The 25,367-nt window shown below is 43.2% G+C and overlaps 1 protein-coding gene across 1 annotated transcript in view; it reads right to left on the reverse strand.

Moving 5' to 3' along the window:
* TBX19 (T-box transcription factor 19) overlaps positions 1–25,367 on the reverse strand; it is a 289,720-nt gene that overhangs the window by 99,151 nt on the left and 165,202 nt on the right. Inside the window, exon 4 of the mRNA XM_085620539.1 lies at positions 18,360–18,421. Within this exon, the coding sequence (XP_085476665.1) occupies positions 18,360–18,421 (62 nt within the window). The remainder of the gene's footprint in view (positions 1–18,359; positions 18,422–25,367) is intronic.

Here is a 25,367-nt window from a genome sequence, read left to right on the forward strand (position 1 = left end):
TCAAAAAGTTAGAAACATTTCTATTCAAAGCAAATTGCAGATGCGGCACTTTTCACACAAAGTACCTTGGATGCGTCACGCGCACAAACAAAAAATGTTGCAGGCAAGGTGATGTGTCAGTTCCTTACGCCCAGGGAAGGTGATGTGTCGGTTCCTTACTTCAGGGTAGGTGGTGCGTCGGTGCCTTACTGCCACGCACGGGCAGTGATGCGTCAGTTCCTTACTGAAGGGAAGGTAATGCGTCGGTTTCTTACTGTGTGGGGAGGTAATGCACCGGTTTCTTACTGTGGCCCTGGCGTTCTGGCAGGCATGGTGCCCAGATGTGATGCATGAGGACCTTGGATGCATCGGTTTCTCAAGCCACGGTCCCACGATGCATTGGTTCTTGCAGCCGAACAGCCGGGCCTGCATCCGAATCGGTGCAGTGATCTCAGACTTCGTATATTGGTGCACTCGATGCGGCGTGCAGAGATTTCTCTAGCCGCGGGCAGGCACTGTGTCAGTTTCTTCGGTGATGCATCAGAAACAGGTGCGGATGTGTCACACTTCTCATCGTTGCGTTACTTTCCCAGCTCCCAACAGCAGGAACAAACTCCAGAGGCCCAGAACAGCAGCAGGCACCTCCTGCCAGGTCAGAACTCTCAGCAAGGAAGTTCAGTGGAGTTGGGGGTGAAGTCTTTGTATCCTTGAGACTTCAAAACCAGGAGGCAAGCTGTACTGCAAGCCCTTGAAGATCTTCCTTAAGCAGGAGACACAGCAAAGTCCTTGTCCTTTCTTTGGCAGAAACAGCCACTGCATACCAACCCCAGACAGCACACAGCAAAGGGCGGTACTTCTCAGTTTTTCCTGCTCTTCTCCTTGGCAAAGGTTCCTCTTGAATCCCAGAAGTAATCTAGAGTTCAGGGGTCTGGGCCACACTTTCGTACAGCACAAATTCCTTTTTAGGTCGAGGACTACCGGTCTGCCGAAGGCAGAACCGGAAGTCGGAGATTTAATGTTTCCTAGAGTGGCTATTTAGCCCGCCTCTCTTTTTGCTTCTCCTCCATTGGCTGGCTTCCTAAACGGAGGCCAGCCATTGGAGGAGAGAGCCGTCCCTCCAAATAGGCTCCGTCTTTTTCAGATTCGGGGGCGTGTTCCTTGCTGTTCTTTCCACTTTTTAGCCACGCCCTTTCAGAACAGCAGGAACACGCCCCCGAATCCGAAAAAGTTTGGAAGCTCCCATCCGCCATTTTTTATCTATTGTCTGACCGTGAGGATCTTCTTGCTGTTGCTCTCGCGCGCTGCCCGCCTGCGTCCTCCTCGCTGCCCTGCACACCGGGTTTTCACGCTGTGCTTGTTTTTCCTCCTTTGTGCATTTTCCCTATTGTGCGAGCCATCCGATAGACCCTAATGGCTCGAATTACGAACTTCGTAAGGATCACGCACTTTGCTTGTGACAGAGGAATGAAGCCATTGTCTTGGAGACGCTCCGAGGTTTTTGTGAACCTTCTGTAACTGATGTTATCAGCAGGGCCCTAGGACGAGTTTCGAAGCTTCCATCCACCATATGTTTGATATGCACGCGCCACTTTTCACGGTGTTGCCCACCCCACCACCACCGCCCCTCGCTCCTTGTTTGATAAGCCAGGCATGTTCCAGCAACCGGGATTCCATTCAGCCCCTTCACTGCTAGAGAGAGGGGCTGCCCAGCAGGATGTCAGCGTCGAGCCGAGAGGTGCGTTTGAAACCGAAAGGGCTGCTCCGCTCCTTCTCCGTGCAGCTTCACCAGGAGCCTAGTGTCCCGAAGACTGGAGGAGCCCCCGGCCTGTGCCAGCCTCGCCTCTTCGACCCCAGATAACGCTCGCGGCTGTGTATGCCTCCCGCGTGCATTGTTGTTAGCTGATCGCAAGAGCGTGGCACAGGCTTTGCTAACATTGACTAATGATGCTGGTTTAAAATGGTGACTGGTCCACTACACATAAGGAGCCTTGCAGCTCGCTCTGCAGATTTTTTGTTTATTTTCTTTGTTAAATTAAATACCGGAAACTCAACCCGAAGATATTGCAGCGCTTTGGCTAAACAAACACCGTCAAACTGGAGGCTGCCGTGCTAGTTATGCTTTCATTATTGTGTCTCTTTCCCTGCTCCTCTACCCACTCTCTCTGCTCGCACTCTCCCCTCCCTTCTACCCCTCCCACATAGTCACCGGGCTCCTGCTTCCACATCGGGTGCTAACCTGCACGTATTTCTATTGAGGTTACCAGTGCTATTGTGTGACAGCCAACAGTACTGAAACTCGTTTGTGCAGGATGGAGTTTCAAGTTGTCGGGCAATTGTAATGTCTATGGTCATGAGAGCGGCCCGTGGTTTTACATTAAGCAAGGTGCATGAATACAGATAATGCTCAAAACGCCGGCATACAAACACAGGCAGTAAAAGGTTTAACTGCGTTTAGCTTTAAAATGTGACTTGCGCTGTTTTTTGTCTCTGTTTTTGCTTTGATTGAAATTGCTGGGACTAAAGCATCGATGCCCCATTGAGTTGTAAGATTAGAGATGATTTTATGTGCAGGGGCAGGAGATACTCTTTTATGCTTGACAGTAAAACAATTCGGGGGGCATCATTAAAACCTAGACTGGTGTTAAAGAAATATGCATGCCCCCTTTTTTTTGGGAGTGGGGGCAGGCTAAACTAATTGCCTATCGTCTACTACACATTACGAGGCACTGAAGTGCATGCCCTGCGGGTTGTACGCTACTTCTTGGAAGCCTTATATTAGTGACTGAACACGTGTGAAGTTTGTTGGTGGTAATTTCGTTTACATTCTGAACCATTCCTATGTAATTAAGCAAAATACCTCATTTCTGTTTTAAGTGTAAGTGCAATATTTAAAATAAAGCTACGCCCTTATTTACGTTAATTTAACTTCATATTATACAAACATGCCACTTTATAAACATGTCACTGTTATTTTTGCAATCATTTTTGTAGTTTAATGATGGACTGACATGCTTGCACAAGGAAATATTGTGAACTAGCTGTTTAACCTCTTCCCCAAATGATGTCCACAACCCGCCGTATTGGCCCATCTGTGAGATTGCAGTCCATGCTACGGGCAGACACTTAGACAGACAGACCCCTGCAGATAAAGCCTCTGAGAAGCAGGCTGTCCTGTTTGGGATTGCAATATTCAGAACTATAGCCACTGTTGAAATTTTGCTAAGGATTCATAACAGTTTTGTCTCCCAGCCTGCTGTCAGACAATTTATGTGAGGATGGCCATGCCCTGCTGTGTAGTCCCTCCCAAATAGGAAAAAGAGTGGATTTTAATCTCGAACTATAAAACAGTACTTCATCATGTGCTGAAAGCTGGCAACCAAACACTTCAAACACGCATGGTTTCTATTGTTTCAATGGCTCCTCTTTACTCTCGCAAGACTAGCTCCTGACCTGTACTCGCCCCCTCCAGTATAAGTACATGACATACACCACAAAATGACATAATAATGCCGATGCCAAAAGAGGCTTGCTGAGGCTGATTCCATCCAGGGCCGGACTGGGAACCAAAACCGGCCCTGGCAAAGTGCTCGTGTACTCATTTTAACAACATTTAACAGATTAAAAGGACAGCTTTGTAGAGATTTGAATCTGTTACCTGCGTTTCTCGTCAGCGAGTGCTTAGCTCGCTGAGCTACCTAATTTGGTAGTCCAGGCTGCTTCCTTTAGGGAGCCCAGGTGTAGAAGCCACTTACATTCATTAAGGGGGTCCTTCTGCTTGCTGCATGTTTCTAGTTACAGCCTGCAGATCTTATCTGTGATTTGTGTTTAAATGTGAGCTCTCGCGACAAAGTTGTAAACCTGATTGATTTGCCGACTTTGAGACACGCCCGTGCCCCCAGGCCTGTATCTCCTGGCCCCGGGCCTCTGCAGACAGTTCACAGGGGCGCCTTTGTCTCCCAACAATAGCCACAGAAGGAGCCCCCGTGGGGGGCAAACAACCCGAAACGTAATATAGTTGTCTGGCGGCGGGGCTTGGCGGCCGCACTTCCGACCACAAGATGGAAATGTGAACACGTACCGGGTGATGTCACTTAGTGAGGTGCCCCCCCCCCCCCCTGTCTTGACTCCTTGAGTGGTGCAGAAGTGGGGTGTCTGACTCTGGACCTGTGGGCTACTGTGGGGGCAGTGTGCAGGCTTCAACTGCTAATCCCGGGTTCCCAGCCAACGTAGATCCTATCTGATCCTGGCTGCTACTGGCGCTCAGTGTCTCGCCTTTGTTCTTGCGCACCTCTTTGACTGAACACTCCCAGCCCTGTGGGTGTAAGGTACTCCAAGGAATTCTTCAGCTTTTGATACGGAGTCCGGCGTGTTTTATTACCCTGATAAAGTGATGCAGGGAGACGGAGCACCGGTTGTGTTTCCTGTGTCATCTGTGACACCGTCAACCTCCTGGTGTGGCCCTAGCGGGCACCCTGCAAATTGACTGTTGTTATATAGTGCCTCACTTATGTTTCAAAGCACTGTAAGCAATAGCTGTTGTCATTACACCGTTTAATATTGCCCAATTGGGCCTCGGACACATCACATGCTAGCTGAATTCGCAAGAGTTCAAACTCCTGCCCCGGGCCAGTTAATAGTTGTGACGTACGTCAGATCTCTGGGGCCAGCAGCGCTGCATTCTGGGATTCACCTGGGCATGTACGGGCCTAGGAGCCGCAGAGGGCGAAGAGCTGAAGGTGGGTTGAACTTGTAATGCTGTCATACCCTCCTTTCGAGTTCACTGGCAAGTGGAAGTATCTACAACTAATTTAACCCCCTTTAATTAAGGAAACCCTTTAAAGGACTACTAGTTAATTGAGCCCACGGACACGATGTAAATATTGCCAGAAGATTCAAGCCTATGGTATTTTCCGGTGGGAATGACGTCACACGTATATTGCTGTTTTATGCTTTTTACGTAAATTATGGTGGAACTATTCTAAATTGTGCTTGAGAATCATAACGCAACGCCGCTGCTATAAATAACTAACTGCGGTATTGCCTGCGTCCTTCCATCTTCAACACAGTATTCATAGTTTAATCGATGCACTCTACAACTGGATCTATGGTAGCGGTGACATTTGAAGTAGCAAAAAGTAAATATGTGTCAAATTTTGTGGTTACTGTGTGGCTCTGTGCGTGTGTGTGAGGATCTGTATGTGTTGGTGGCTCTGTGTGTGTGTGTGGCTCAGTATGTGTAAGTCTGTGTATGTCTGTGTGGTTTTATGTGTGTAGCTGTGCGTGTGTGTGGCTCAGTGTATGTGTAGCTCAATAAGTGCATAGGTGCCTCTGTGTGTGTATAGATGGCTCAGTATCTTTATGTGGCTAGCTCGGTATGTGTGTTAAGTGACTCTATGTCTCTGGCTAGCTCTGTATGTGTAAGTCAGTGGCTCGGTATGTGGATGTCTGTAGCTCTGAATATTTGTGTGGATAGCTCTCTATCTGTGTCTGGCTGACTCTGTATGTGTGGCTCTGTATGTATGTCTGGGTGATACACTTTGTATGTGTGTGGCTCTGTGTGGGTGGTTCTGTATGTGTGTGGGGTTGGCTCTCTCACTACGTCACTCTCTCTCCCTAACACTCTCTCTCTCACTACCTCACTATCTCACTATCTCTCACTATACTACACTCTGTCTCACTAACTCTCTACCTCACTCTCTAACTCGCTACTCAACTCTCTCTTTCTCACAGCAACACAATATCACTACCACAGTAACTATCTCTCACTCACTACTTAAAAACTTCACTCTCTCTCACTACCTCTCTCTATTTCAATACCTCACTCTCTCTCTCTATCTCACCACCTCACTCTCTCTCTGCTAATGCAATAGGTATCACATATGCAAAAAAAAGCTAATGCCAATAGAAAGGACAATGCCATTTATTTAGGGATACAAAAATGATAAAAAAATAATGAGCAATACCAATAGCACTACCTATAATATTGCCGAGACCATTGCATTGTAAATGCTTGTTTTCTCTGGTGGTAGAGAAGCTCTTTGCCCAACCAAAACCAGTTCTGTCCTCTCTGGTGCAGCTGCCAAGCAGGAGGTGCAGACAACATTGTCCCAGGCAGACCAGGCCCATTCAGGTGTGAAAGAAATCTCCTCCCCCTGCTCTGAATGCAGCAAAGGTCTATTCAGCCCAACCCTGACTTATTCAGGAAAGGCAGGACACACATCAACCCCGGTGGCTGTCTGAGAGAATGCACATCCACAGCCCCTGTCATTCCAAAGCCAGACAGTCAATCCACAAACCAGCAGAGGCACACAGGTTGGCTAAGCAAGAAAATACCCACTTTCTAACAGTGGTATTTTCAAACACACAATATAAAAATCATCTTTCCTAAAAGATGAATTTTTATATTCTGTGTTCCGGCATACTAAACTCCATCTTTGTATCTTGTCCCAATGAGAAGTTATATTTATAAAATGTTATAAATAAACTCCCATTCTAGCCTATAGGACAGATAGCCTTTCAATATTGAAAAACAAAATACACTGTATTTCACAATCAGGACATGTCACACACCTCAGTACATGTCCTACCTTTCACATACACTGCACCCTGCCCATAGGGCTACCTTCGGCCTGCCTTAAGGGTGTCTTACATGTAAGAAAAGAGAAGTTTAGGTCCTGGCAAGCAGGTGCACTTTCCAGGTTGACATGGCAGTCCCAAACTGTGCACAGACACTGCAGTGGCACGTCTGAGTTACAGTTACAGGCTGCTCATGTAGGTGGCACAATCAGTGCTGCAGGCCCAATAGCAGCATTTGACTCACAGGCCCTAGGCACACACAGTGCACACACAGTGCACTGTACTAGGTACTTACAAGTAAATTAAATATGCCAATCATGGAATCACCAATCCATAAATACAATTTACAGGGAGAGCATATTCACTTTAGCACTGATTAGCAGTAGTAAAGTGCCCAGAGTCATAAAACCAACAAATACAGGGTCCATAACAGGAGGCCAAAAAGCAAAAAGTCTGGGGATAAACCTACTGAAAAAGCCAGGTCTAACACCTGGATTTTCTATAGCCATGTTTTCCCATTGGAATTCCCTGCAGGCGATTTCAATTTGTCAGAGAAGATACTACCTGAGCCCGTTTCTCTTTAGAGTTAATGTTTTCGAGAGCTCCATCCTTTTTCTTAAAATGCACATTTACAATTTTCAGAATCTTCTCAATGGAGATGCAACAGTCAGTTGAAAGGGCCATCCTCAATTGTAAGGTCTGCTGTAGCTTCGAAGACTAGCTGGCACATGCATCAAGCTAGGATTATGCGAGTCCTTAATTGCGAATATTAAGGATTCGCAATTAAGGACTCTCAAAATCCTATGCATGTAGGAATCGCTATAATATTAGCGATTCCTACACATTCCTTATTTGCGACCTGCAAATTGCGAGTCGCAAATAAGGAATAGCTTCACATTCATTCCTATGGGCCTACAGGCGCATAGGAATGAATGGGACATTGCAAGCGCAATTTGCGAGTACCAATAGATACTCGCAAATTGCGCATGCAATTTTAGGGTGCAAGGGTGTCAAAAGGACACCCTGTTGCACCCCTGGAATTGACCTGTGCACATATGTTGCGCACACACATGCCCTAAGGGCATGTGTGTGCGCAACATGAAACTTTGAAAAATGCACAAAAGGGCATTTTTCAAAGGTTTTGCAAATTACCATGAAGTTCAAATTCATGGTAATTTGCACCCCCTATTAGCGAAATCGCTAATTTTATTACTTTACTGCATTGCATTTAAGGAATCTCAATTTGCGATTCCTTAAATGCAATCGCAATTTAAGTAATCGCAATTTAGAGATTACTTGAAGAGTGGCAGGGAGAAGATGTATCCCATGTAGTATGATGAATTTGATATGGAGTATGTTGCTGATTGAAAGTTAGGCCCTCGTAGCTTGTTAGGAGGCTAGGATGTTAAATGGCTTGGCTGAACATTTCCCTTGAGAGGGGCTACAGGAGGGAAGAAGCGTTTTTCAAATGGCTCCCTGTCATAATCAGAAATATGTCCAGTATTATGTACAGGGCATTTTGTTTACATGCATAGTCTTCATATCAGTGTCTGGGCCTTTATGGCAATTTAAAATGTGGTACCCACAAAGAATCAAGATATATGGATTCAAGCTGAATGAATGCTTAGTCAGTCGCTGTTTAAGGGGTCAATTATTAGATTTTAACAAACTAAGAGAGACATATGGAAATGTTAGTGACTAGATTTTGACATTCCCTAAAATGTTGGCTATATGTATAAAAAAGACTTCGTTTTAATCAGGAAAAGTTCTGAATAAAATATATGATTTGGGAAATTGTTCTAGGAATTTGACAGCTTTTGAGCACAAATCAAACTCAGATGGGAGGTTTATTTACAAGTGGAGCTCACCAATACAGATTAGTTAAACGCATGTCAGAAAATCCATCAACTATCGCTGGACTTAGGTTATTACACTCAATTCAATTCAATCCACTTTAATCGATTAATTAAAATCATAAAATTACAAGACAACAATTACATTAATAGACAAACACAAATACAACAATTAACAGTAATATACACATCATAAAAAAATCCATAAAAATTATTTTATCAGCATCAGGGCTAAAATACATACAAATAACATGATTACTAATGAACTACCGACTCATCCAAATACAACACATTTTTAGAGCTACTAATCTAAATCATTGATCAATATGATCAAAAAAAGAGTTAAAACCTATGTAAAAAATACAAAAGGTACCGAAATTCATTATGTAATCCATCTAATATGGGTCTCCCAGATTTCAACTAGCTATAGTTCTCCCCTTCAACCTGACTGCGGCCACTAAAAAGGAAGCAATATTAAAAATTTCCCATGTGTTATTAAACATTTGTAGATAAAGTAAAGCAGGTTTAGCCTGTAAAAATCCCTTCATACGAAGTAAGGGAACCAAAAACCTCTTCCGAATGGCAGTATAGTGTTTACAGAACAATAAGAAATGTAGTGTATCTTGAATAGAATAGTTGTCACAAGAACATAGTCCCGCTTCCTCCGGTTTGGACCACCCCACAAAGTCCCCCAAGGAGCAATGTATCAGATTAAGTCGAAATCGAGTCAGGAGCCAGCGATGAAGCGGCTTAGTAACTATTAGCAGATAGGGTTCTATTGAGAGTGTTGTTTTTATTAGAGAATGAGCCCGAACAAAAGGTTTCTGCAGCTCATACCCTTCCCTTTCTGCCATCATTATTCTTAGAAAATTATTTTTGACCCATTTCAGATCATCCTTCCTGATGTTTTCTGGATGATCATAAAGATCCTGACGACCTAATTTAAGAAGCATGGATTCAACATAAACTAGCCACTTAATGTTGCTCACTTTATCCAACTTAACACAATCCCGCAGTATCTCTTGGTTCAAGGTTAGTTCTGGATTTAACCACACTCTGAGCCAGCAAAGTAACGGCGCCAAGCTCAGAGTGTCAGATAGGAAACCCAACCCCAATTCCTGGTGTAAGGAAAAATTAGGGGTAGATTGCGGTACTGAAAGGAGATTCCTTAAAAATCTATTTTCAGCTATCTGTAGTTGTGGCTGGGGTTTGTATCCCCAGATAGCAGAACCATATCCTGCTATGGCCAGACACTTTGCTTTATATATTTTAATAATGGCCTCCATTGGTCTAGCCCCTAGGCGTTTGGCAAAGCCTAAAACAGCCGCGGTAGACCTAGTTACTGCATTCTTTTTTAATTTTTGCTGTGGGGCCCATGTACTCCTTTCATCAAAAACTACCCCTAAATAAGTAAAAGAGGGAACAGAAGATACTAGTCCCCCGTTACAATAGAAAGATTTTGATTTTGTAGCTTTACGACCTGTGGACAGTATATGCGATTTGCCAATATTTACAACCAAATCCAGGGACGACATAAAAGCTCCAAATGCATCTAAGAGGCGCTGTAAACCAACTGCCGTTCTGGCCAGTAGTACCGCGTCATCCGCGTATAGGAGAACTGGAATTAAAGTATCACCTACACGCGGAATATCCAGGCTTGCTTTAACCAGTGTTTTGTCTAGGGCATTTATGTATAACGTAAAAAGCAGGGGCGCCATAATGCATCCCTGTCGTACCCCTCTCCTGGATTTAAAAGATTTAGAGCACCTACCGTCCTGGGACAGCCTAATTGAAGCCGTAAGGTCACGATGTAAATCTGCTAAAAAATAAACCAAAGCTGGGTCCAGACCCATATCCAGCAAGATGGTCCACAATTTCGACCTGTTTACCAGGTCGAACGCTGAAGTCAGGTCCATGAAAGCCAGCTTCAGCGAGCCCTCCTTCGCCATAGTATATTTTCCTATTAACATAAAGAGGTTCAAACATTGATCCATAGTGCCTCGCCCTTTGCGGAAGCCGTATTGAAGATTACTTATTATTTTATTGTCATCAGCCCAATCTGTTATCCTATCTAATATAACTTTCCCTAACATTTTAACAACCAAGTCAATCAAGGATATAGGTCTGTAGCACCTTGGTTCACTCCGCTGACCCTTTTTGAAGACCGGTATAATTGTTGAGTGACACCATGAAGTTGGGGGCCCGATCAAAGCCACAGCATTAAACACGTTAACCAGGATATTTGCCCAAAAGCTGGGATTATGTTTATAGATGTCAGCTGGGACATGATCTGGGCCAGGCGCTTTGTTGCTTGAGGTATTTTTAATAGCTTTTTCAATATCCATGACTTTAAAAATAAGAGGAGGAATACCTTGCTGGGGGAAAGTTTTAGGGAAAGAATCACGGGAATAGTTCGAGCCATAAATCCCTTCAAAATGGGACAACCATTGAGCTTCTGTAACATTATTATCTAGGCAATTGTTATCCAATCCTGAAAAAAGAGGCGTATTAACAATCGACCAAAACTTGGCACTATCTTTTAAAATGTTAACGGATAAGAGGGCGTCCCAAGTTTCTGCTTTAATCTCTGTCTTCCTCTTATGGATCGCTAACTTATAAATAGGGCTCCCGGTTTTCCGTATTTACGGATTTTTACATATAAATACAGACGGAAATCAATATTTCCTTTGTCTGTATTTATATTTATAAACGGTAAAATACGAGTAAATGTTGCCGCGCTAGTCTCCCGCCTCCCGATTCCTGCAAGCAAAAACCCGATGCCTCTGGGTTTCAGCTGACAGGGCAGTATTGTGTAACGTGCTAATTCTTCCCAGCAATAGTCGGAGTGGCGATGCAGGGGCTCTAGAAGGGGTGAACAACCAACAACCAACAAAGCCCCATTAACAAGCGAATGGTCTTTAAAGACCTGTGAAGTGCTGGGGGGGGGGCGGCTGTGTTTGTGCCCTTTGATTTGACAGAGGCCCCTTGTTTTACGGTGGGGGGGGCACGGGTCTCGTGGGGGCATGCGAAGACAAACATTGTTTTTCAAACTTCCTGTTTATAAGAATCAAATGCAATCACCTGGGGTCTGAAAGCGTCATCTAGAGCGTTTCGCAGTTCTGTTTTATTTGCTGGCACTATAAACCGGGCTCAATGGTGGGTGGAAGTTTCTGATTTTTTTTGTAGCGCCTCGAGCTTCTCACCAGTAGCGCAGCGCTCGGATTTCCATTATTCCGACCGTAGTGAAGTTTGGCGGGCCATTAGCACGCGAAAGCGCTACCTAATGGCCCTGCACTTGACCTGCCTGGAGTCAGAGGCCACCCGCCCTCTGCCTTTTGTTCTGCTGCAGGAAGGCTCAGCCGTTCTGGGAAGGACAGAGAACGGAGAAAAAATAAACGCTGTCTCTTTTCCTTCATGGCAAGGACCGTGTCCACTACTCCTGATCTGCCTCTGGCGGCTGCCCTCCTCTCTTTATGCCTCCATCTCTTTCTGTCTCTGTCTCGCTCCTGCTAACGTGCTGATTTAAAGAGGCAGATCTTAAGGTACTCTCTCTTGCCTCGCCTTTTCTTTATTGTTCCCCTGTGAAATTGATCCAAAAAAGGCTGAACACTTTGGCTGTAAATGTCCTCATTTTCGGACCCTTTTCTATTGAAAAGAAAAACCTTGGAATGGAGAGAAAAAATAGTTAAATACCTAAATAAAGCAATGCAGAGTGGACAGCAGACAGGCCAGACTGTTATTTACACCCACACACATTAGCGCCACTTTACAGAGTTTGCCAGTGAAAGCGCTACTTTCTTTTTATCTTCTTTCTTTGAACAACAATGTTTTCCCAGGGTGGGTAAGTGCGCCATTCCTAAAGGGACTGCAATACCTGGTTGATGGGTAGAGTGGAAACGTTTAATATGATCGTTTTCAACTTTTTAATTATTTTAGCTTATAAAATGCGGCTCTGTGTTTGGGGATGTGGTCTTTTTTAAACCAAACTGCATACATTTTGAAAGGATATAAGCAATGGACATTGAAAGGGGTCCCTTCCTGGTCCTGTAGCCATGTCTTGAACTTTTCAGGCAAAATCACTTACTGATTTCTGAATAATGAGTTTAAAACCGTTAAGGTAACCATGTTTTTTTCTGATTACAGTTCACATGCTTTGCTTATTCTTGCATTCCCTATGAGTGTTTGCTTTTTCCAGGGTGTTATTCATTTTTTTTCACACAGCATTTTACTGTTGTCTAGTGCATAATTTGAATTTAGTCGCAGCACAATTGAGTTGTGCTGAAGGCAGTGCGAGTTTCTCTCGGTGGGGCAGTATGGTGTAAATAAATGTGGAAAAATACTAGCTGTAGCGTCGCCTTTTGCTTGTGGCAAAAATAAATATGGATAAATACAGAAAAAAGCCCAAAAAATAAATATGGATAAATACAGACGGAAATGGCAAAAAAATAAATACCATAAAACCGGGAGCCCTACTTATAAAGTTTCCTTAAACTCGCTATCAAGGGCCTATCTTGAGGAGAAGTTTTCAAGGCTAAGATTAAGGCACGATGAGCCTGCGAGCAATTTTCATCGAACCATTTTTCTTTTTTCGATTGAGCTTTCCCTTTGGACTTGGTAATCAGATCCGCAGCAATCTGAGAGCAAATACCAACAAAGGCCCCTACTATATCGACCTTCGAGTTAGTAGGATCATTACACATTATTATGAGATCCCTGGAATTTATACAAAAATCTTTAAAAAATAAGGCAGGTAGCACTTTAGTCCACTTAAGTCTCCTGTCTTGATCACGGGTTACCATGTTATTGGAACCTAATATTTCCCCACCATTTCCTATAAACCCACAGTTGTGAGCTAGTTCCAGTAAAACTGGATTATGATCACTAAAAGGCGAAATTATAGCATTGTAGAAAATCACCATATCTAACAGGTTAGGAGACAAAAAAATATAATCAATAATAGTCTCACCAGTTTTAAATGTATGGTAACGATCAGCACGATTTACAAAAGGGGGTTCAGTCAGATCGGCTTCAGCCAGTAGATCCTCCAAGGCAGCACCCCTAAGGGAGTGCTCAAAGTGTGGGGTCTCTAAATAAGTGTGGGCCAAATGATCAAAAATATGACAATGATGATCACAGAGATGAATGTTAAAATCACCTAAGAGTAATATGTGATAAAATGTAGATTGAATTCTCCTATACTCAACTAAAAAAAGATTCAGTTTATTCAAATACTGGTTGAGTGTTTTACTGTCCCTTGAGTTATAAAAGTTAATAAGTAACAATTTGAGTTTATTAGAACGGCTTACTTCTACTATCAATATGTTGGCCGAATCAAACTCTATTCTTCTTAGCGTGCCTTTTAGGTTATGGGACAGAAGAAACAACAGACCACCTTTAGCTCTACCAGCCATTGATGGACGTGCCTGTAAGGAGAAGGAGCTATACCCATCTAACCAAAAATCATCCCCCTTCACCCAGGTTTCTTGAAGGGCGATTATGTCATATTGCTTTATAGCATTCAACCATAGAGGGTCATTTCTTTTAGAGTTTAGACCTGCGATATTCCAAGTAATAATTTTACAGCTTAAATTGGATTCGACTCTATTAACATCTAGATCATGAGCTGTAGGAGTCAAGTCTGCTCCAACCGCCCTTGACTCCACTGGTCAATCATTCTGATCCATTAGGGTAAGGGGGAAAAATCTATTAGAGGCCAACGGCCCTAAGTCCCTGGGTGTGGGTAATAAAAATTGCTTTTTTGCTGTAAAGACTTCAGGTTTACCCTTCCTACCATTATCTAGTCTACTGACACAGTCATGAAAACCAGACCGTTGTTGAGGTAGGTTAGAATAAGCATGTGACCACCTTGGGGGGGGATAAAAGAACCCCAAAGGAACCGCCCTCATTTCCCCTCCAAAGGGATCAGTAGCGTTCCAGAACAATCTGCTGGCTGCATTCTGGATATTGAAATTGACTATAATACAGTCACCCGAAACACATTTAGGGCCATTACCCACCCATCCCACCCGTCTAGCCATAATAATATGGGTGGATATCCCAGCAGGGCCAGAGGCATGATGCTCACACCAATACTTCGTCTTACGCAATAAGGTCGCAGTAGGTTCAATATCATCAGCAGATAAAGGTGGAACCCCCACTAGAACTGCCACCAGGGGGGTAGCTTCAGGAGGTAAATTAATTTTACCTGTGTTGGGACATGATACTTTCCCCTGCTGATCCGCAGGCCTAATACGTGCAATGTTCCTACTACCTACTGGGCGGTCAATGCAATTTATGTCTCTGATTAATAAAGAACCCTCACCAGCACCTTGAGCATTACAATCCAAATGACTAACTGCAACTTCAGTTATTGGATTAACCCGTGGTGTTGGCTGATCTCCCAATAGATGATTCCCTTGAGGGTTTGGAACAGTATCATCCACAATAGGACAAGGACACTCAGAGGAAATTAACTGACCATTAGCCTGTAAAGTACGTTTCGCATCAGATCTAAATAAGTCAATCGAGGAATTCAAACGGTCACATTTCCTCCTCAAATCCGCAACGCACCTATTCATAGTATCAATGACATCTTTTGCAACATTAGCCAATATGGCCTCAAATCGAGACGAGAAGATCTCTTCCACCAGGTTCCGTAGCACCAATTTGATGTTATCATCCAGAACAGGAACGGGGTTTACCGAACTTAATTTTAGAGCTTTTTGTTTTTTGCTAGGTTTTTTGGCCAAACCCCGAGAGCCTTGTGTTTTGTCTGCCGAAGCTTTAGTCAATTTTACCCCCTTAATGACAGGCAGTTGTGATATTATGTCCTCGACCCCCCTAACAATAGCATCAGACACTGGGGGTACAGAAACAACATTAGAGCCATTAATCACAATTACCTCAGGGTCCAGGGGTATAGAATGAACTGGGGTAAGTACAGCTTCAGAAGTATGTATGCCCTCCTGTGATATTAGGGCCAGTTCCCTTTCGGCAACCTCAATTTCATTGTTCAAAACTCCCACAGCCGATGTCAAATAGGAGATAATAGAAGACGATTTGCGAGGTACTTTGGCATTGGATCCCCCCTGTACCTGATTACCGGCCAATTTTCTCTTACCCATGACACGATGAAAGAGATGTGGCCCAGCCCAGCCTCCTCCGGACTCCGACGGGCGCGGACGGGCCCGCCCGCGCGCATCCCGCTCTGCGGAGTCCCTTCGCTGGTTTTGAGGACTCAAGGCGCCCTGTTAGTGACGCTTGCACAATGCGCGGTCCCAGGGCTTCTGGGGAATGTAGTTTGTAAATATGCGAGAGGCCGTTCACCTCACGGCGCTGTGTTGAGCAAAGGTACCGTCCCCTCAGTGCAGCACCCAGATGAAAGTCTGCCCGAACACCAAGACACCAAATCACACTGGAAAGTAGCTTCGCGCGTCCCACTCTTTTGTATACTTAGCCACAGTAACGTGTAGCCAAGGCTCCTCAGCGAAATAAATCCTACCTTTTCACCAAACCACCCTAAGTGTGAGTTTGAGAGAGCAGACTTTATACACTTAAAGTATTCTTTTACAGCTTTACAATAATTAGGGTTAGAATTGAGGACTGTCTGCCATACTTCACAAAGTAAAAGAAGTTTGAGAATCTGAAAGTTTTCGAGTTAGATGATCTCCTCTTTTTCTACTCTATTTCCTTCAGAGAAGCAAGACAGGAGGCTCTAGCCAAACAGCATCCCAAGGAAAGATACACTTCTGCATTTTTCCCAAAGTAACCTCAAACGTAGGGTGAAAAAAGCTTGGAGTGGTGTGACCTGGTAATCTGTAGCAGGCTATGTTGTGCCTTCCTTCACAAGCTTTGATTATTTCTTGTCCCAATTGTCCAGAAGCCAGAAAACAAACCCCTTCTTTGAGCAATTTGACTTAGATATTCAGTGGAATTAGCATCACACTATCCCTTGGGGTTTTGAATGCAGACTTGCTTGCGTGAAACACAAAGCATTGTTGCCATTGACTGAGAATGTCAATCCTAACATCCTGGGCCTGTATTCTGGAAGTGCCCTGGGGAGCAACGGGTGTTTGCGACCCCTTTGTGCACCCCTGGGCCCTTTGGTATTACAGAAGAGGCTGCAGACACTTGTGCGGCCCCTTCTGCAATACCGATAGCGCTGGGGCCCATAAAGTGCAAGAGCTGTCTTAACAGGGTGTTCCCTCATTTGCATGGGTGCCTGCCTCCCATGCAAATGAGGGAATCCCTTTGCCTCTGCGCTCACACAGTATTATAGATGCGGGCACAGAGGCAAAGAAGCTGTCAGGAGGCACACTGTCAGAGCGCCCCCTGCTGGCAGCCCTCTAAGGGGGCTAAAGGGGGTCTCATGGACCCCCCAGACATCCCATTGCAGGTGGGTGCAGTCACTCACTACACCCATCTGCTAGGGGATCTCTAATCCCCCTTTAAAGTGTAGGTGGGTTGCGCCTGTACTGTCAAACACGGAGCGGTTTCAAAGCAGCCACTCCGTTTTTCACATCAATGTGCTGCCCCCAGGGCAGTGTGAGTACGCCGCTGCCCTGGGGGCAGCGCATTCAATGTAATAGGGTGCACTTTCCTGTTTGCGCTGGATGCAAACAGGGAATGTATGCCCTTTACATAATAGAGCACAAGAAGTGCTAGCACCAGAATCTTTTATATCCTCACCTCAACTGCATTGTAGTTACTATATATGGGCCACGGGAATCTCTACACCCCTTTCTGCAATCGCATTTCTTTGTACTAAGCGTCCATATTGAAGTTGTAATTCATGACATTGGCCGCACTCAGCAAAATTTAGAGCCAGATATATCAACGCTTTTTGCAAATGCGATTCCCTAAATGCAATTTATTTATCTATCGCAAATTGCGATTTTGCATTAAGAAATCACAAATTACCACCAACTTCTAGTTGGTGGTAATTTGCATATATCTGGAAAAATTCACTTTTTTGCATTTTTCTGTGCCGTGTGGCGCACATACATGCCCTTGGGCCATGTATGTGCGCCACATGTGCACACATGGCTATTTTAAGCGTGCATCAGGATGGCCTTTCGGCCCCCTTGCACCCTTGAAATTGTATGCGCAATTTGTGAGTACCATGCAATTCCCATTCATTCCAATGCCATAGAAATGAATGGGAAGCCATTCCTTATTTCCGACTTGCAATTTGCGAGTTGCAATTAAGGAATGCGTAGGAAACGCAAAATATTTGCTGAAACCTACATACATTGCATTTTGCGAGTCTATAATAGCGAATCGGTAAAATTCGCTATTATAGACTTGCAAAATTTAATTTTGATACATCTGGCCCTTAGCTTTTGCCAAAGGTAGGACTCGCTGGTTGCAGTTTGTAAGCAATGCAACCCTTCCAGTTGCATATTTCAAACTTTATCCAGTCCTTAATAGGGGCTTGATCCTTATTGGGAAATGTGATGGGAAAAGGCCTACCTTATGTCCTGACCATGGATTCATGCAAAGCCAGTCATAACTTTTTGAATTGTTCATTATGTGCAGCTTTACATCTGATAATCCCGGGTCCACACAGGTTTGACCCATTCCATGGGGTTTTACTCGCTATAGGGGTAAACATGTATGGAGACGCCAGTAATTAAGGTAATTTAGACCACCTGAATCCTCTCCACATGTTTTATTCCTTCCTTGCAGTGATGTAAAAGTATCAATATTAAGGTTAAAATATTATTTACTAAAGCTCTGGGGAGAGAACTAAAGCTGTTTCCAGCCCATAACTAAACCTGATGCGCAGGACATGTATCCTTTCTTTGTCCTAAGGGCGAAAGATCTATAATCACTTTCAATTTCAAACGTGCAGGCAGGGAATACATCTACCAGCAAATCTCATTCACACTGCTTGACGTTTTTTCTCCAGTCCTCAGAACAGTATAAAGTGCAAAGAGTTTTTTAACTCACCTTTCTTTTGCATCCAGGAACGCTTTAGCAAAAGGGTTGTACTTGATTTTGAGGGCCGTTATCTAGAATTTAGAAGGAAAATGGTGTTAAATGCTACAGTGTACACTTTAAAAAGAAAATATGTGCTCATACACCTGAACCCTAATAGTTGCATAAGTGCACTCTTCCTTTCACTGGCTTTCAACAATACTTGCCTTCTATGAACAGAAGGGGTCGAGTAGGCAGAGCCATTTTGTTTTGGAAAAATATTTGTAACACGGAGAGGTGGGAGGGAGAGTAGAATGGGAAGAGCGGGAACACGAAGATTTAGGATGAATGGATTTGGGATTAAGTTTGGGGATAATTTAGTTTTACTTGTTCCCTTCTCTCCATAATCCTTCCTCTCGATCCTTCTCCCCTCTGCCATGATTCTATGATTCCACATCATTCAAAGATATTAACCTTTAGTCCGAGGGGCGTAATGCAGGTCAGTTCACCCACTGAGGTGCAGGGGAGCCCCAACCCTTCAGGCACCCCTCAACACTTTAGAGGGGTCAGCAAAAGATTCATGAACAACTATGAGTTATGGGACACTCAAGGAGCCTTCAACACCTTCTGCATGGGGGCTCCATCATTCTATGTTACAACTCTGTTTAGTCCCTCATCACTTCCTGAGAGAGAGGAAGAGTAAATGAAAAGTAATGTAAATGTAACAGGGCGCCGTTAAAAAGCAGGTCTGTGCATACAAAGGGGCATATTTATGAGCCCTTTTGCGTCGCTCTTGCACCACTCTATGTGATGAATGAGCGACGCAAATTAAGAATGAGATTTATGAAGCCACACAAGGCCACCTTGCGTGGCCCCGAATGGCTTGATAAATCTTGAGAAATGGAATGCAGCGCAAATTGGTACGTTTAATTACTCTGTGCCTGGATTTTGACGCATTCCCAGATTTACTAGACATGGGACACCTGGGAATGCATAAAAAATCGACTCCTCCCCAGGTGACGTGTAACGTGAAGAAATATCTTTATTTCTCCTCTTTTTTCCCCTCTTTCTATGTGTGCTGCATTCTATAGAAATAGGGAAAAGCTTCAGGGGATTGTTTTTATGCAGGAAGGTGCTCCTTCCTGCACAAAAATAATTCACCCTACAACGCAGGTTCCCTTAGGGTGCCTGCATTAGATTGTTTGGATGGGTCAAGGGTGCCTGCATTGTAAGGTGGATTGTTTGGATTGGTCAAGGGTGCCTGCATTGTAAGGTGGATTGTTTGGATGGGTCAAGGGTGCCTGCATTGTAAGGTGGATTGTTTGGATGGGTCAAGGGTGCCTGCATTGTAAGGTGGATTGTTTGGATGGGTCAAGGGTGCCTGCATTGTAAGGTGGATTGTTTGGATGGGTCAAGGGTGCCTGCATTGTAAGGTGGATTGTTTGGATGGGTCAAGGGTGCCTGCATTGTAAGGTGGATTGTTTGGATGGGTCAAGGGTGCCTGCATTGTAAGGTGGATTGTTTGGATGGGTCAAGGGTGCCTGCATTGGTGCTAGACAGCCAAAAGGGCACCAGCGCAGGGGATAGGAAGGAATGCGCCTTATTGACTCAAATATGATATATTCCTTCCCTTTCCCTATCATGCAGTGCAGCACAGCAAGGAGACTTGCTGTGCTGCAGTGTGCAGTGATGTAATGAAAATTGAGGGGGCCCTTCTGTAAACTACATATAGGGGGCCTCCACGCTCCTGACACAGTAAGGAACTGTCAGGCCAGGGGCCCACGCACAGTTCAAAGGGGGTAACCCTGGAGCTCAGGAACCCAGCACTGCATGCCTGGGGCGGTATTGTTACGCCATTGTCACTGCGTGACTTGGCCATAATTATGGCCCAAACTGGCTAACAAATACAACTTGAAGTCCAACTGAGCAGTGATTAATATCCAAAGAATAACAAAAGTATGCAAGCATTATAGAATGTGGGTACAGCGTAATCATCTTTTACTAAGTAGTTAAATCTCCATGCATATTTTATTTATTTAAAAAAATATATATTTTTATTGAATTTATTATACATTTTATCCCCCCCCCCCAAGCCAAGCAAACAATCAATCCATAAGAGTAAGATATACAAAGCAGCAATAAATAAGTTCATATTCCATATATGATTTACATAGAATGAATACTATAAATATTGAGACATAAATTAACTCATGCATTACATCAATAATTACAAGCTCTAAGCCATAACACTATATTCTATATCCGACAGCCAAAGTATTCTCCAGCTATTCCCCCTCTGACAAGGAAAGGAACCAGTCCCTCATAGGAGCCCATACCCATAAACCTTTTTTCTGAGCAGATTTGCCTTTCCGTGCATAAACTGCAATTTCAATATGGTATGTGGCTAAGAGTTGTGCCAGCCATTGGTGAAACGAGGGGGGAGAAGGGTCCAACCATGCTGTTGTTAAACACAGCCTCAATACTGACATTGCCAAAAACATGAATGCCTGTGCATGAGTAGGCACTACTTCATTATGGTCCCTTAGTAACACAAGTTGAGGGGTTACCTAAATGGTGACACCCAATTATGTATCCAAAAACACACTAATGTCATTTTTAAGTTTCCCAAGGGCTGGGCACCCTGCCAACATAGGTACCAAATCCACCCCATACAATTGGTATCTTGGAAATTGCGTACCTGCAATCCCCCTCTCCCCCCATTTCACTATTTTCCCAGGAGTTATATACAAATTAAAACAAGTTTTAAAATATTGGACTGCATGCATATTTTAAGTGTTATCTATGAAGTTTTCACTGTTTTCTGCTCAAAGGTTTGTAGTGCCAGGTACAATCAGAGCAACATGCCGAATAACCACTTCACCCATACTTCTCTCTCTTGCTAACTTCCATAATCACCAAGCTGCCCTGTAAGCTTCTGCATCACACAAGCCTACTAAAATAGATCCAATTACACAAGCATGTCATACTTCATATCATAGTGTCCTGCAAGTTCCTTGGGGATACAAAGGTCAGCAAGGCTTCTGTACCTCTTAGTAGCCATGGGGCCGGAGGAACAAAGGGCTTTGTGATTGCAAACCCTCCGATTTGGTAAGATACAGGATTGAAACTGCAAACACACTTTCACATATGTACTAATCTGATTTTGCGATTCAGAAAAGTATTTCAGAATCACAAAATGGGTTTTGAAATAATTACAAAATCATAACTTGGAAGTGGTGTTCCTTTTAAATTGTAATTCTGTAACCTATGTATCAAAGGTTTGTGACCATATCCCTGGTCACAAACCACTCACGAGTTGCCGACTCCCAAGTTGGGGTTTTTGGGAATCAGGGGGCAGCTTCAGGGGAAGCAGGTTGTGGTTTAGGCGCAAATGATTTTTTTTAAAGCAGCCCCAATTTCTTTAAGGAACTTTAGCTGTTTAAAGGAAAAGACAAAAAATCTATTCTGTTATTGAAATAACAGGGATGGTGGTCTGCTGTCAATTGCCAGCCACCTTCACTGTGATTGTAGCCAATCACAGAGGGATGCAAATAGTAAATATTAATTAGGCGGGTCATTCTGTGCACTCCTGTGATACTTCATGTTGTGAAACGACCTAATAGTACAGAGGTCCTTTTGCACAACCAAATAGTGGCTGCTCGCAAAAAGTTGTTATCCAATTTGTGAAAACCTTTTGCGACCTCATCTTAGTACATTTAGCTGTAGTTCCTAAGGGGATAGAGTCTACCTTTTCTGCCTCTGGCTCTAGATAGGTGAGCTCTACAGTATAAGCTCTTTCTTTTTTCTGCCATTTCTTTCTTTTAATCTGCAATTCCTTTATCTTTTCATGCCTCACTCTGGTCTTTTCAACATGAGTTTCTCCATCTTAAATTTTTTTTTTTTTTTTTACAGCTTTGCTTTCTGCTTTTCTACTTCTAAGTTCTGGATTGTGATTGCAGCAAGGTTAGAGGCTACCAACTTGTGGTGATGTAGCAAACGGAGTGTCACTAGGTCATAGAAGGCCCTTTGACATAATGGCATACTATGTATGTCAGCTATCTCTCTGCCCCTGTTGGAAGGACGTGTCCTGACTTATGAAATAAATTACGTGAACATCAAAGTGGCTGTCGTGAGTGCTCACTTCAATATTTTGGTGACGATCAGAGAAGAAGATAATTGCAAGACGAGTAAAGGGGTAAACAGGATCAGAGGGTAACAAGCACAAGAAGATATGTGCAGAAGCGAAGGCAAGATTTCTTGTCCTTTAATTTGTAAAAAAAAGGTAAGAAGCACTGCAGAGCAGCATTTCAGCAGAAAATAAGAGTTTCTTTTTGACTCTGGACTTTAATAATTTTGTTTTTTGCCTTTTCAGTAAATTTAACGGCCACCAGAGCTCAGTGTGTGAAGGCTGCTCGTCCATCGTCGGACACGCCTATGCACAGTGATGGAGGGGCGCACACGCACCCATTATATTGCCACAAACTCATCAATGACTATCTTCAGCGCATGTTCACAGACAGGTGTGAGTAGCCCGCATGTTTAAATTGCTTATTTTTAAGTCACACTGAGGAAAAAAAAAGGAGACAACTTGATCAGCAGTGTGCACTCAGACTAATCTTATGCGGTTAGACTGCTGGAGCAGAGTTTTCTGTTGAAAATTCATCGGGTTTTGAAGCTTCAGTTGTCTAAACGTGGTAAAAATAAAATTACTAATTTTTAATCATTAATTATTTGTTTTGTGTAAATGTTTTTTATTAATCAACATGTATGTAATAACAAGAGAGAAACCGACACGAGGGAACGCTTATGTGTTGCTATTGACAATGTGCATGTTTTATTAAATAAACGTTGCTGAGTGCTGTTTATTTTTAAGCACGAAACGCTTTTGAATTAATGCTTTCCTGTGTTGCTAAAGCTAGATAATTGCATACACATAAGGGTATTAGTGGGGTTAACACTGTTTAATCACTATGCTGTGGTAATGTTGTTTTGTCTCTTTTAATTAAGATGGTCTATTGTGGCCTATTGTGGCCTACTAAAAGATGGCTGACTTTTGAAGCCTGGTTTCGAGTGAGAATTTGTGATGGAAAAGGCCTTGCTGAATATGGACGCGAGTCATCTGTCCACAGTCCTTGCCTGGTTAAAACTTTCCGTGAGGACAGCAGCAGATCTGGGCATGTTTCCAGATGCATTGGGACAGCAGCCTTGGCAGCCTTGGAAAACAAAGGAGCTTTAAAGAAAGACTCTAAACTCTGAGCTCAACAGAGGAAATGTGTGGAAGTTGAGAAGAAACATTTTAAGATTTAGTTCCTGTTCTGTCTTTTTATTTTTGTGACTTTTTCTGAGCGGAGATTTTTCAAAATGTAGCGATGCTACATCCTTTCCTTCTCGCTCTGCTCAGCGGTTTGGCGGATGAAGAAATGTTAAATGTTTCTTTCCTTTGTTTGAATTATTATAAATATACTAGACCAGAGAGGGTTCCATTCCATTGCGTTTTGCTTTCTTCCCAAACCTGCGTTGGTGAGGATCGATGCTGTGAGGACGGTGACTTGGGAGATTTCTACCGAGAGACTTGTCCTGATGACCCATTCTGACATTTAGCTAGAATAGGTAATTATGAGAAAATGATTTATTCTGAATATTTTCTTTTGACTAATTTTAGATAAAGAATCATAATTTTAATACGGTGTTGGTGATTATTTCTTGTCAATTATTGAGTACTCTATTTGATTATTGATGTATAGATTGTTTAGATTATGACAATTGCAATAGCTAGGTCTTATCGACCTCGGTGTAGATGTGGGGTTTAAGAGTTTAGGAGTTTTCTTTCCACAGGTTCAATGCTAGTAGAGTATTTGAGAGTATGTTAGTGAAATGGGCCCTAGTGTATGGTGAGTGTATGTGCGTGTAACTGTGAAATTACTCTATCCGTGGAAGTAGTGAGATTTTGTACACCCCAATCTGCATCAAGACTGCTCCAGTCAACAGCAATCGGGACCTTATCAGCCCATTGCTCAGCCTTCTGGACTACTTCTATCACAGAACCTCCTTGGGAATGAAGATAGAAATGAGACTGCTTTCTTTTCCACAGCAGTAATAATTTTGTGGTGCAAATAGGCAATCAGCAATTTGCACGCTTTATTTGATACAATACTTATACAGTTTTTCAACCAGTAAATCACATGCTTATAGAGGGCCTGGATGTAATGGAAGACAACAATGCTGTAAATTTACCTTCAGTGATTTACATGCTCACTTAAGGCTAAGCAATGATATTGTGCAAATTTAGGTTCAGCGAATTGCTCAACTTACTTATTTGACAATTGTTCTGCAATTGAGACGCTATTAGTTTTTTTGCTTTTGTTCTTTTTTACAAATTTTTTGTGTGTGTTTTGTTCATTTTGATACTGTTGGCAAAATGCAAAATGTACCACCTCCTGATCCTTTTGTACAAGACCCCGGTGAACCACCAATAGAGAGGAATTTACGGTTAAGATCATTTAAAGCATATTCAGGTGCAAGTGATGTGCAAAAATGTAAGCCTGAGAGGAAGAAGAGCCTAATGTATTATTGTTTAGAGATTTGGGGTCAGAATCTGTATGATCATCCACCTGATTATGAACCCATGGGAGAAGAGGATCTGGAAGAGTTTGACACAGCTGTGGCTGAATTGAACAAATATTTTTCTAGAACAAAAAAAATAGTAGTACACAAGTATAGGTTTTTCTCAAGCATGCAGCAGCCCAATGAAAGCATTGATACTTATGTTACAGCATTGAAACTATTGGCAGCTAAGTGCAAATTTGCCAATTTCACATCAGAACTCATCGGAGACCAGCTAGTAGCAAGGTGTAGTTCAAAAAAGATACACAAGCGCTTGCTTACATGTAAAAATCCTTCTTTGGATAAAGCTATCGATATAGCCAAAAGCATTGAAGGATTGTGCAAGGATGTATCTTTAATCAAAGTTACAATTTTAGGAGCTGTAGTTAGCAAACCAATTTCCAATGTCCCTCCAGAAAATAGAAGACCTAAAGCAAT

The sequence above is a fragment of the Triturus cristatus genome, chromosome 8, assembly GCF_964204655.1.
Source record: "Triturus cristatus chromosome 8, aTriCri1.1, whole genome shotgun sequence".
NCBI classification, from domain to species: domain Eukaryota; kingdom Metazoa; phylum Chordata; class Amphibia; order Caudata; family Salamandridae; genus Triturus; species Triturus cristatus.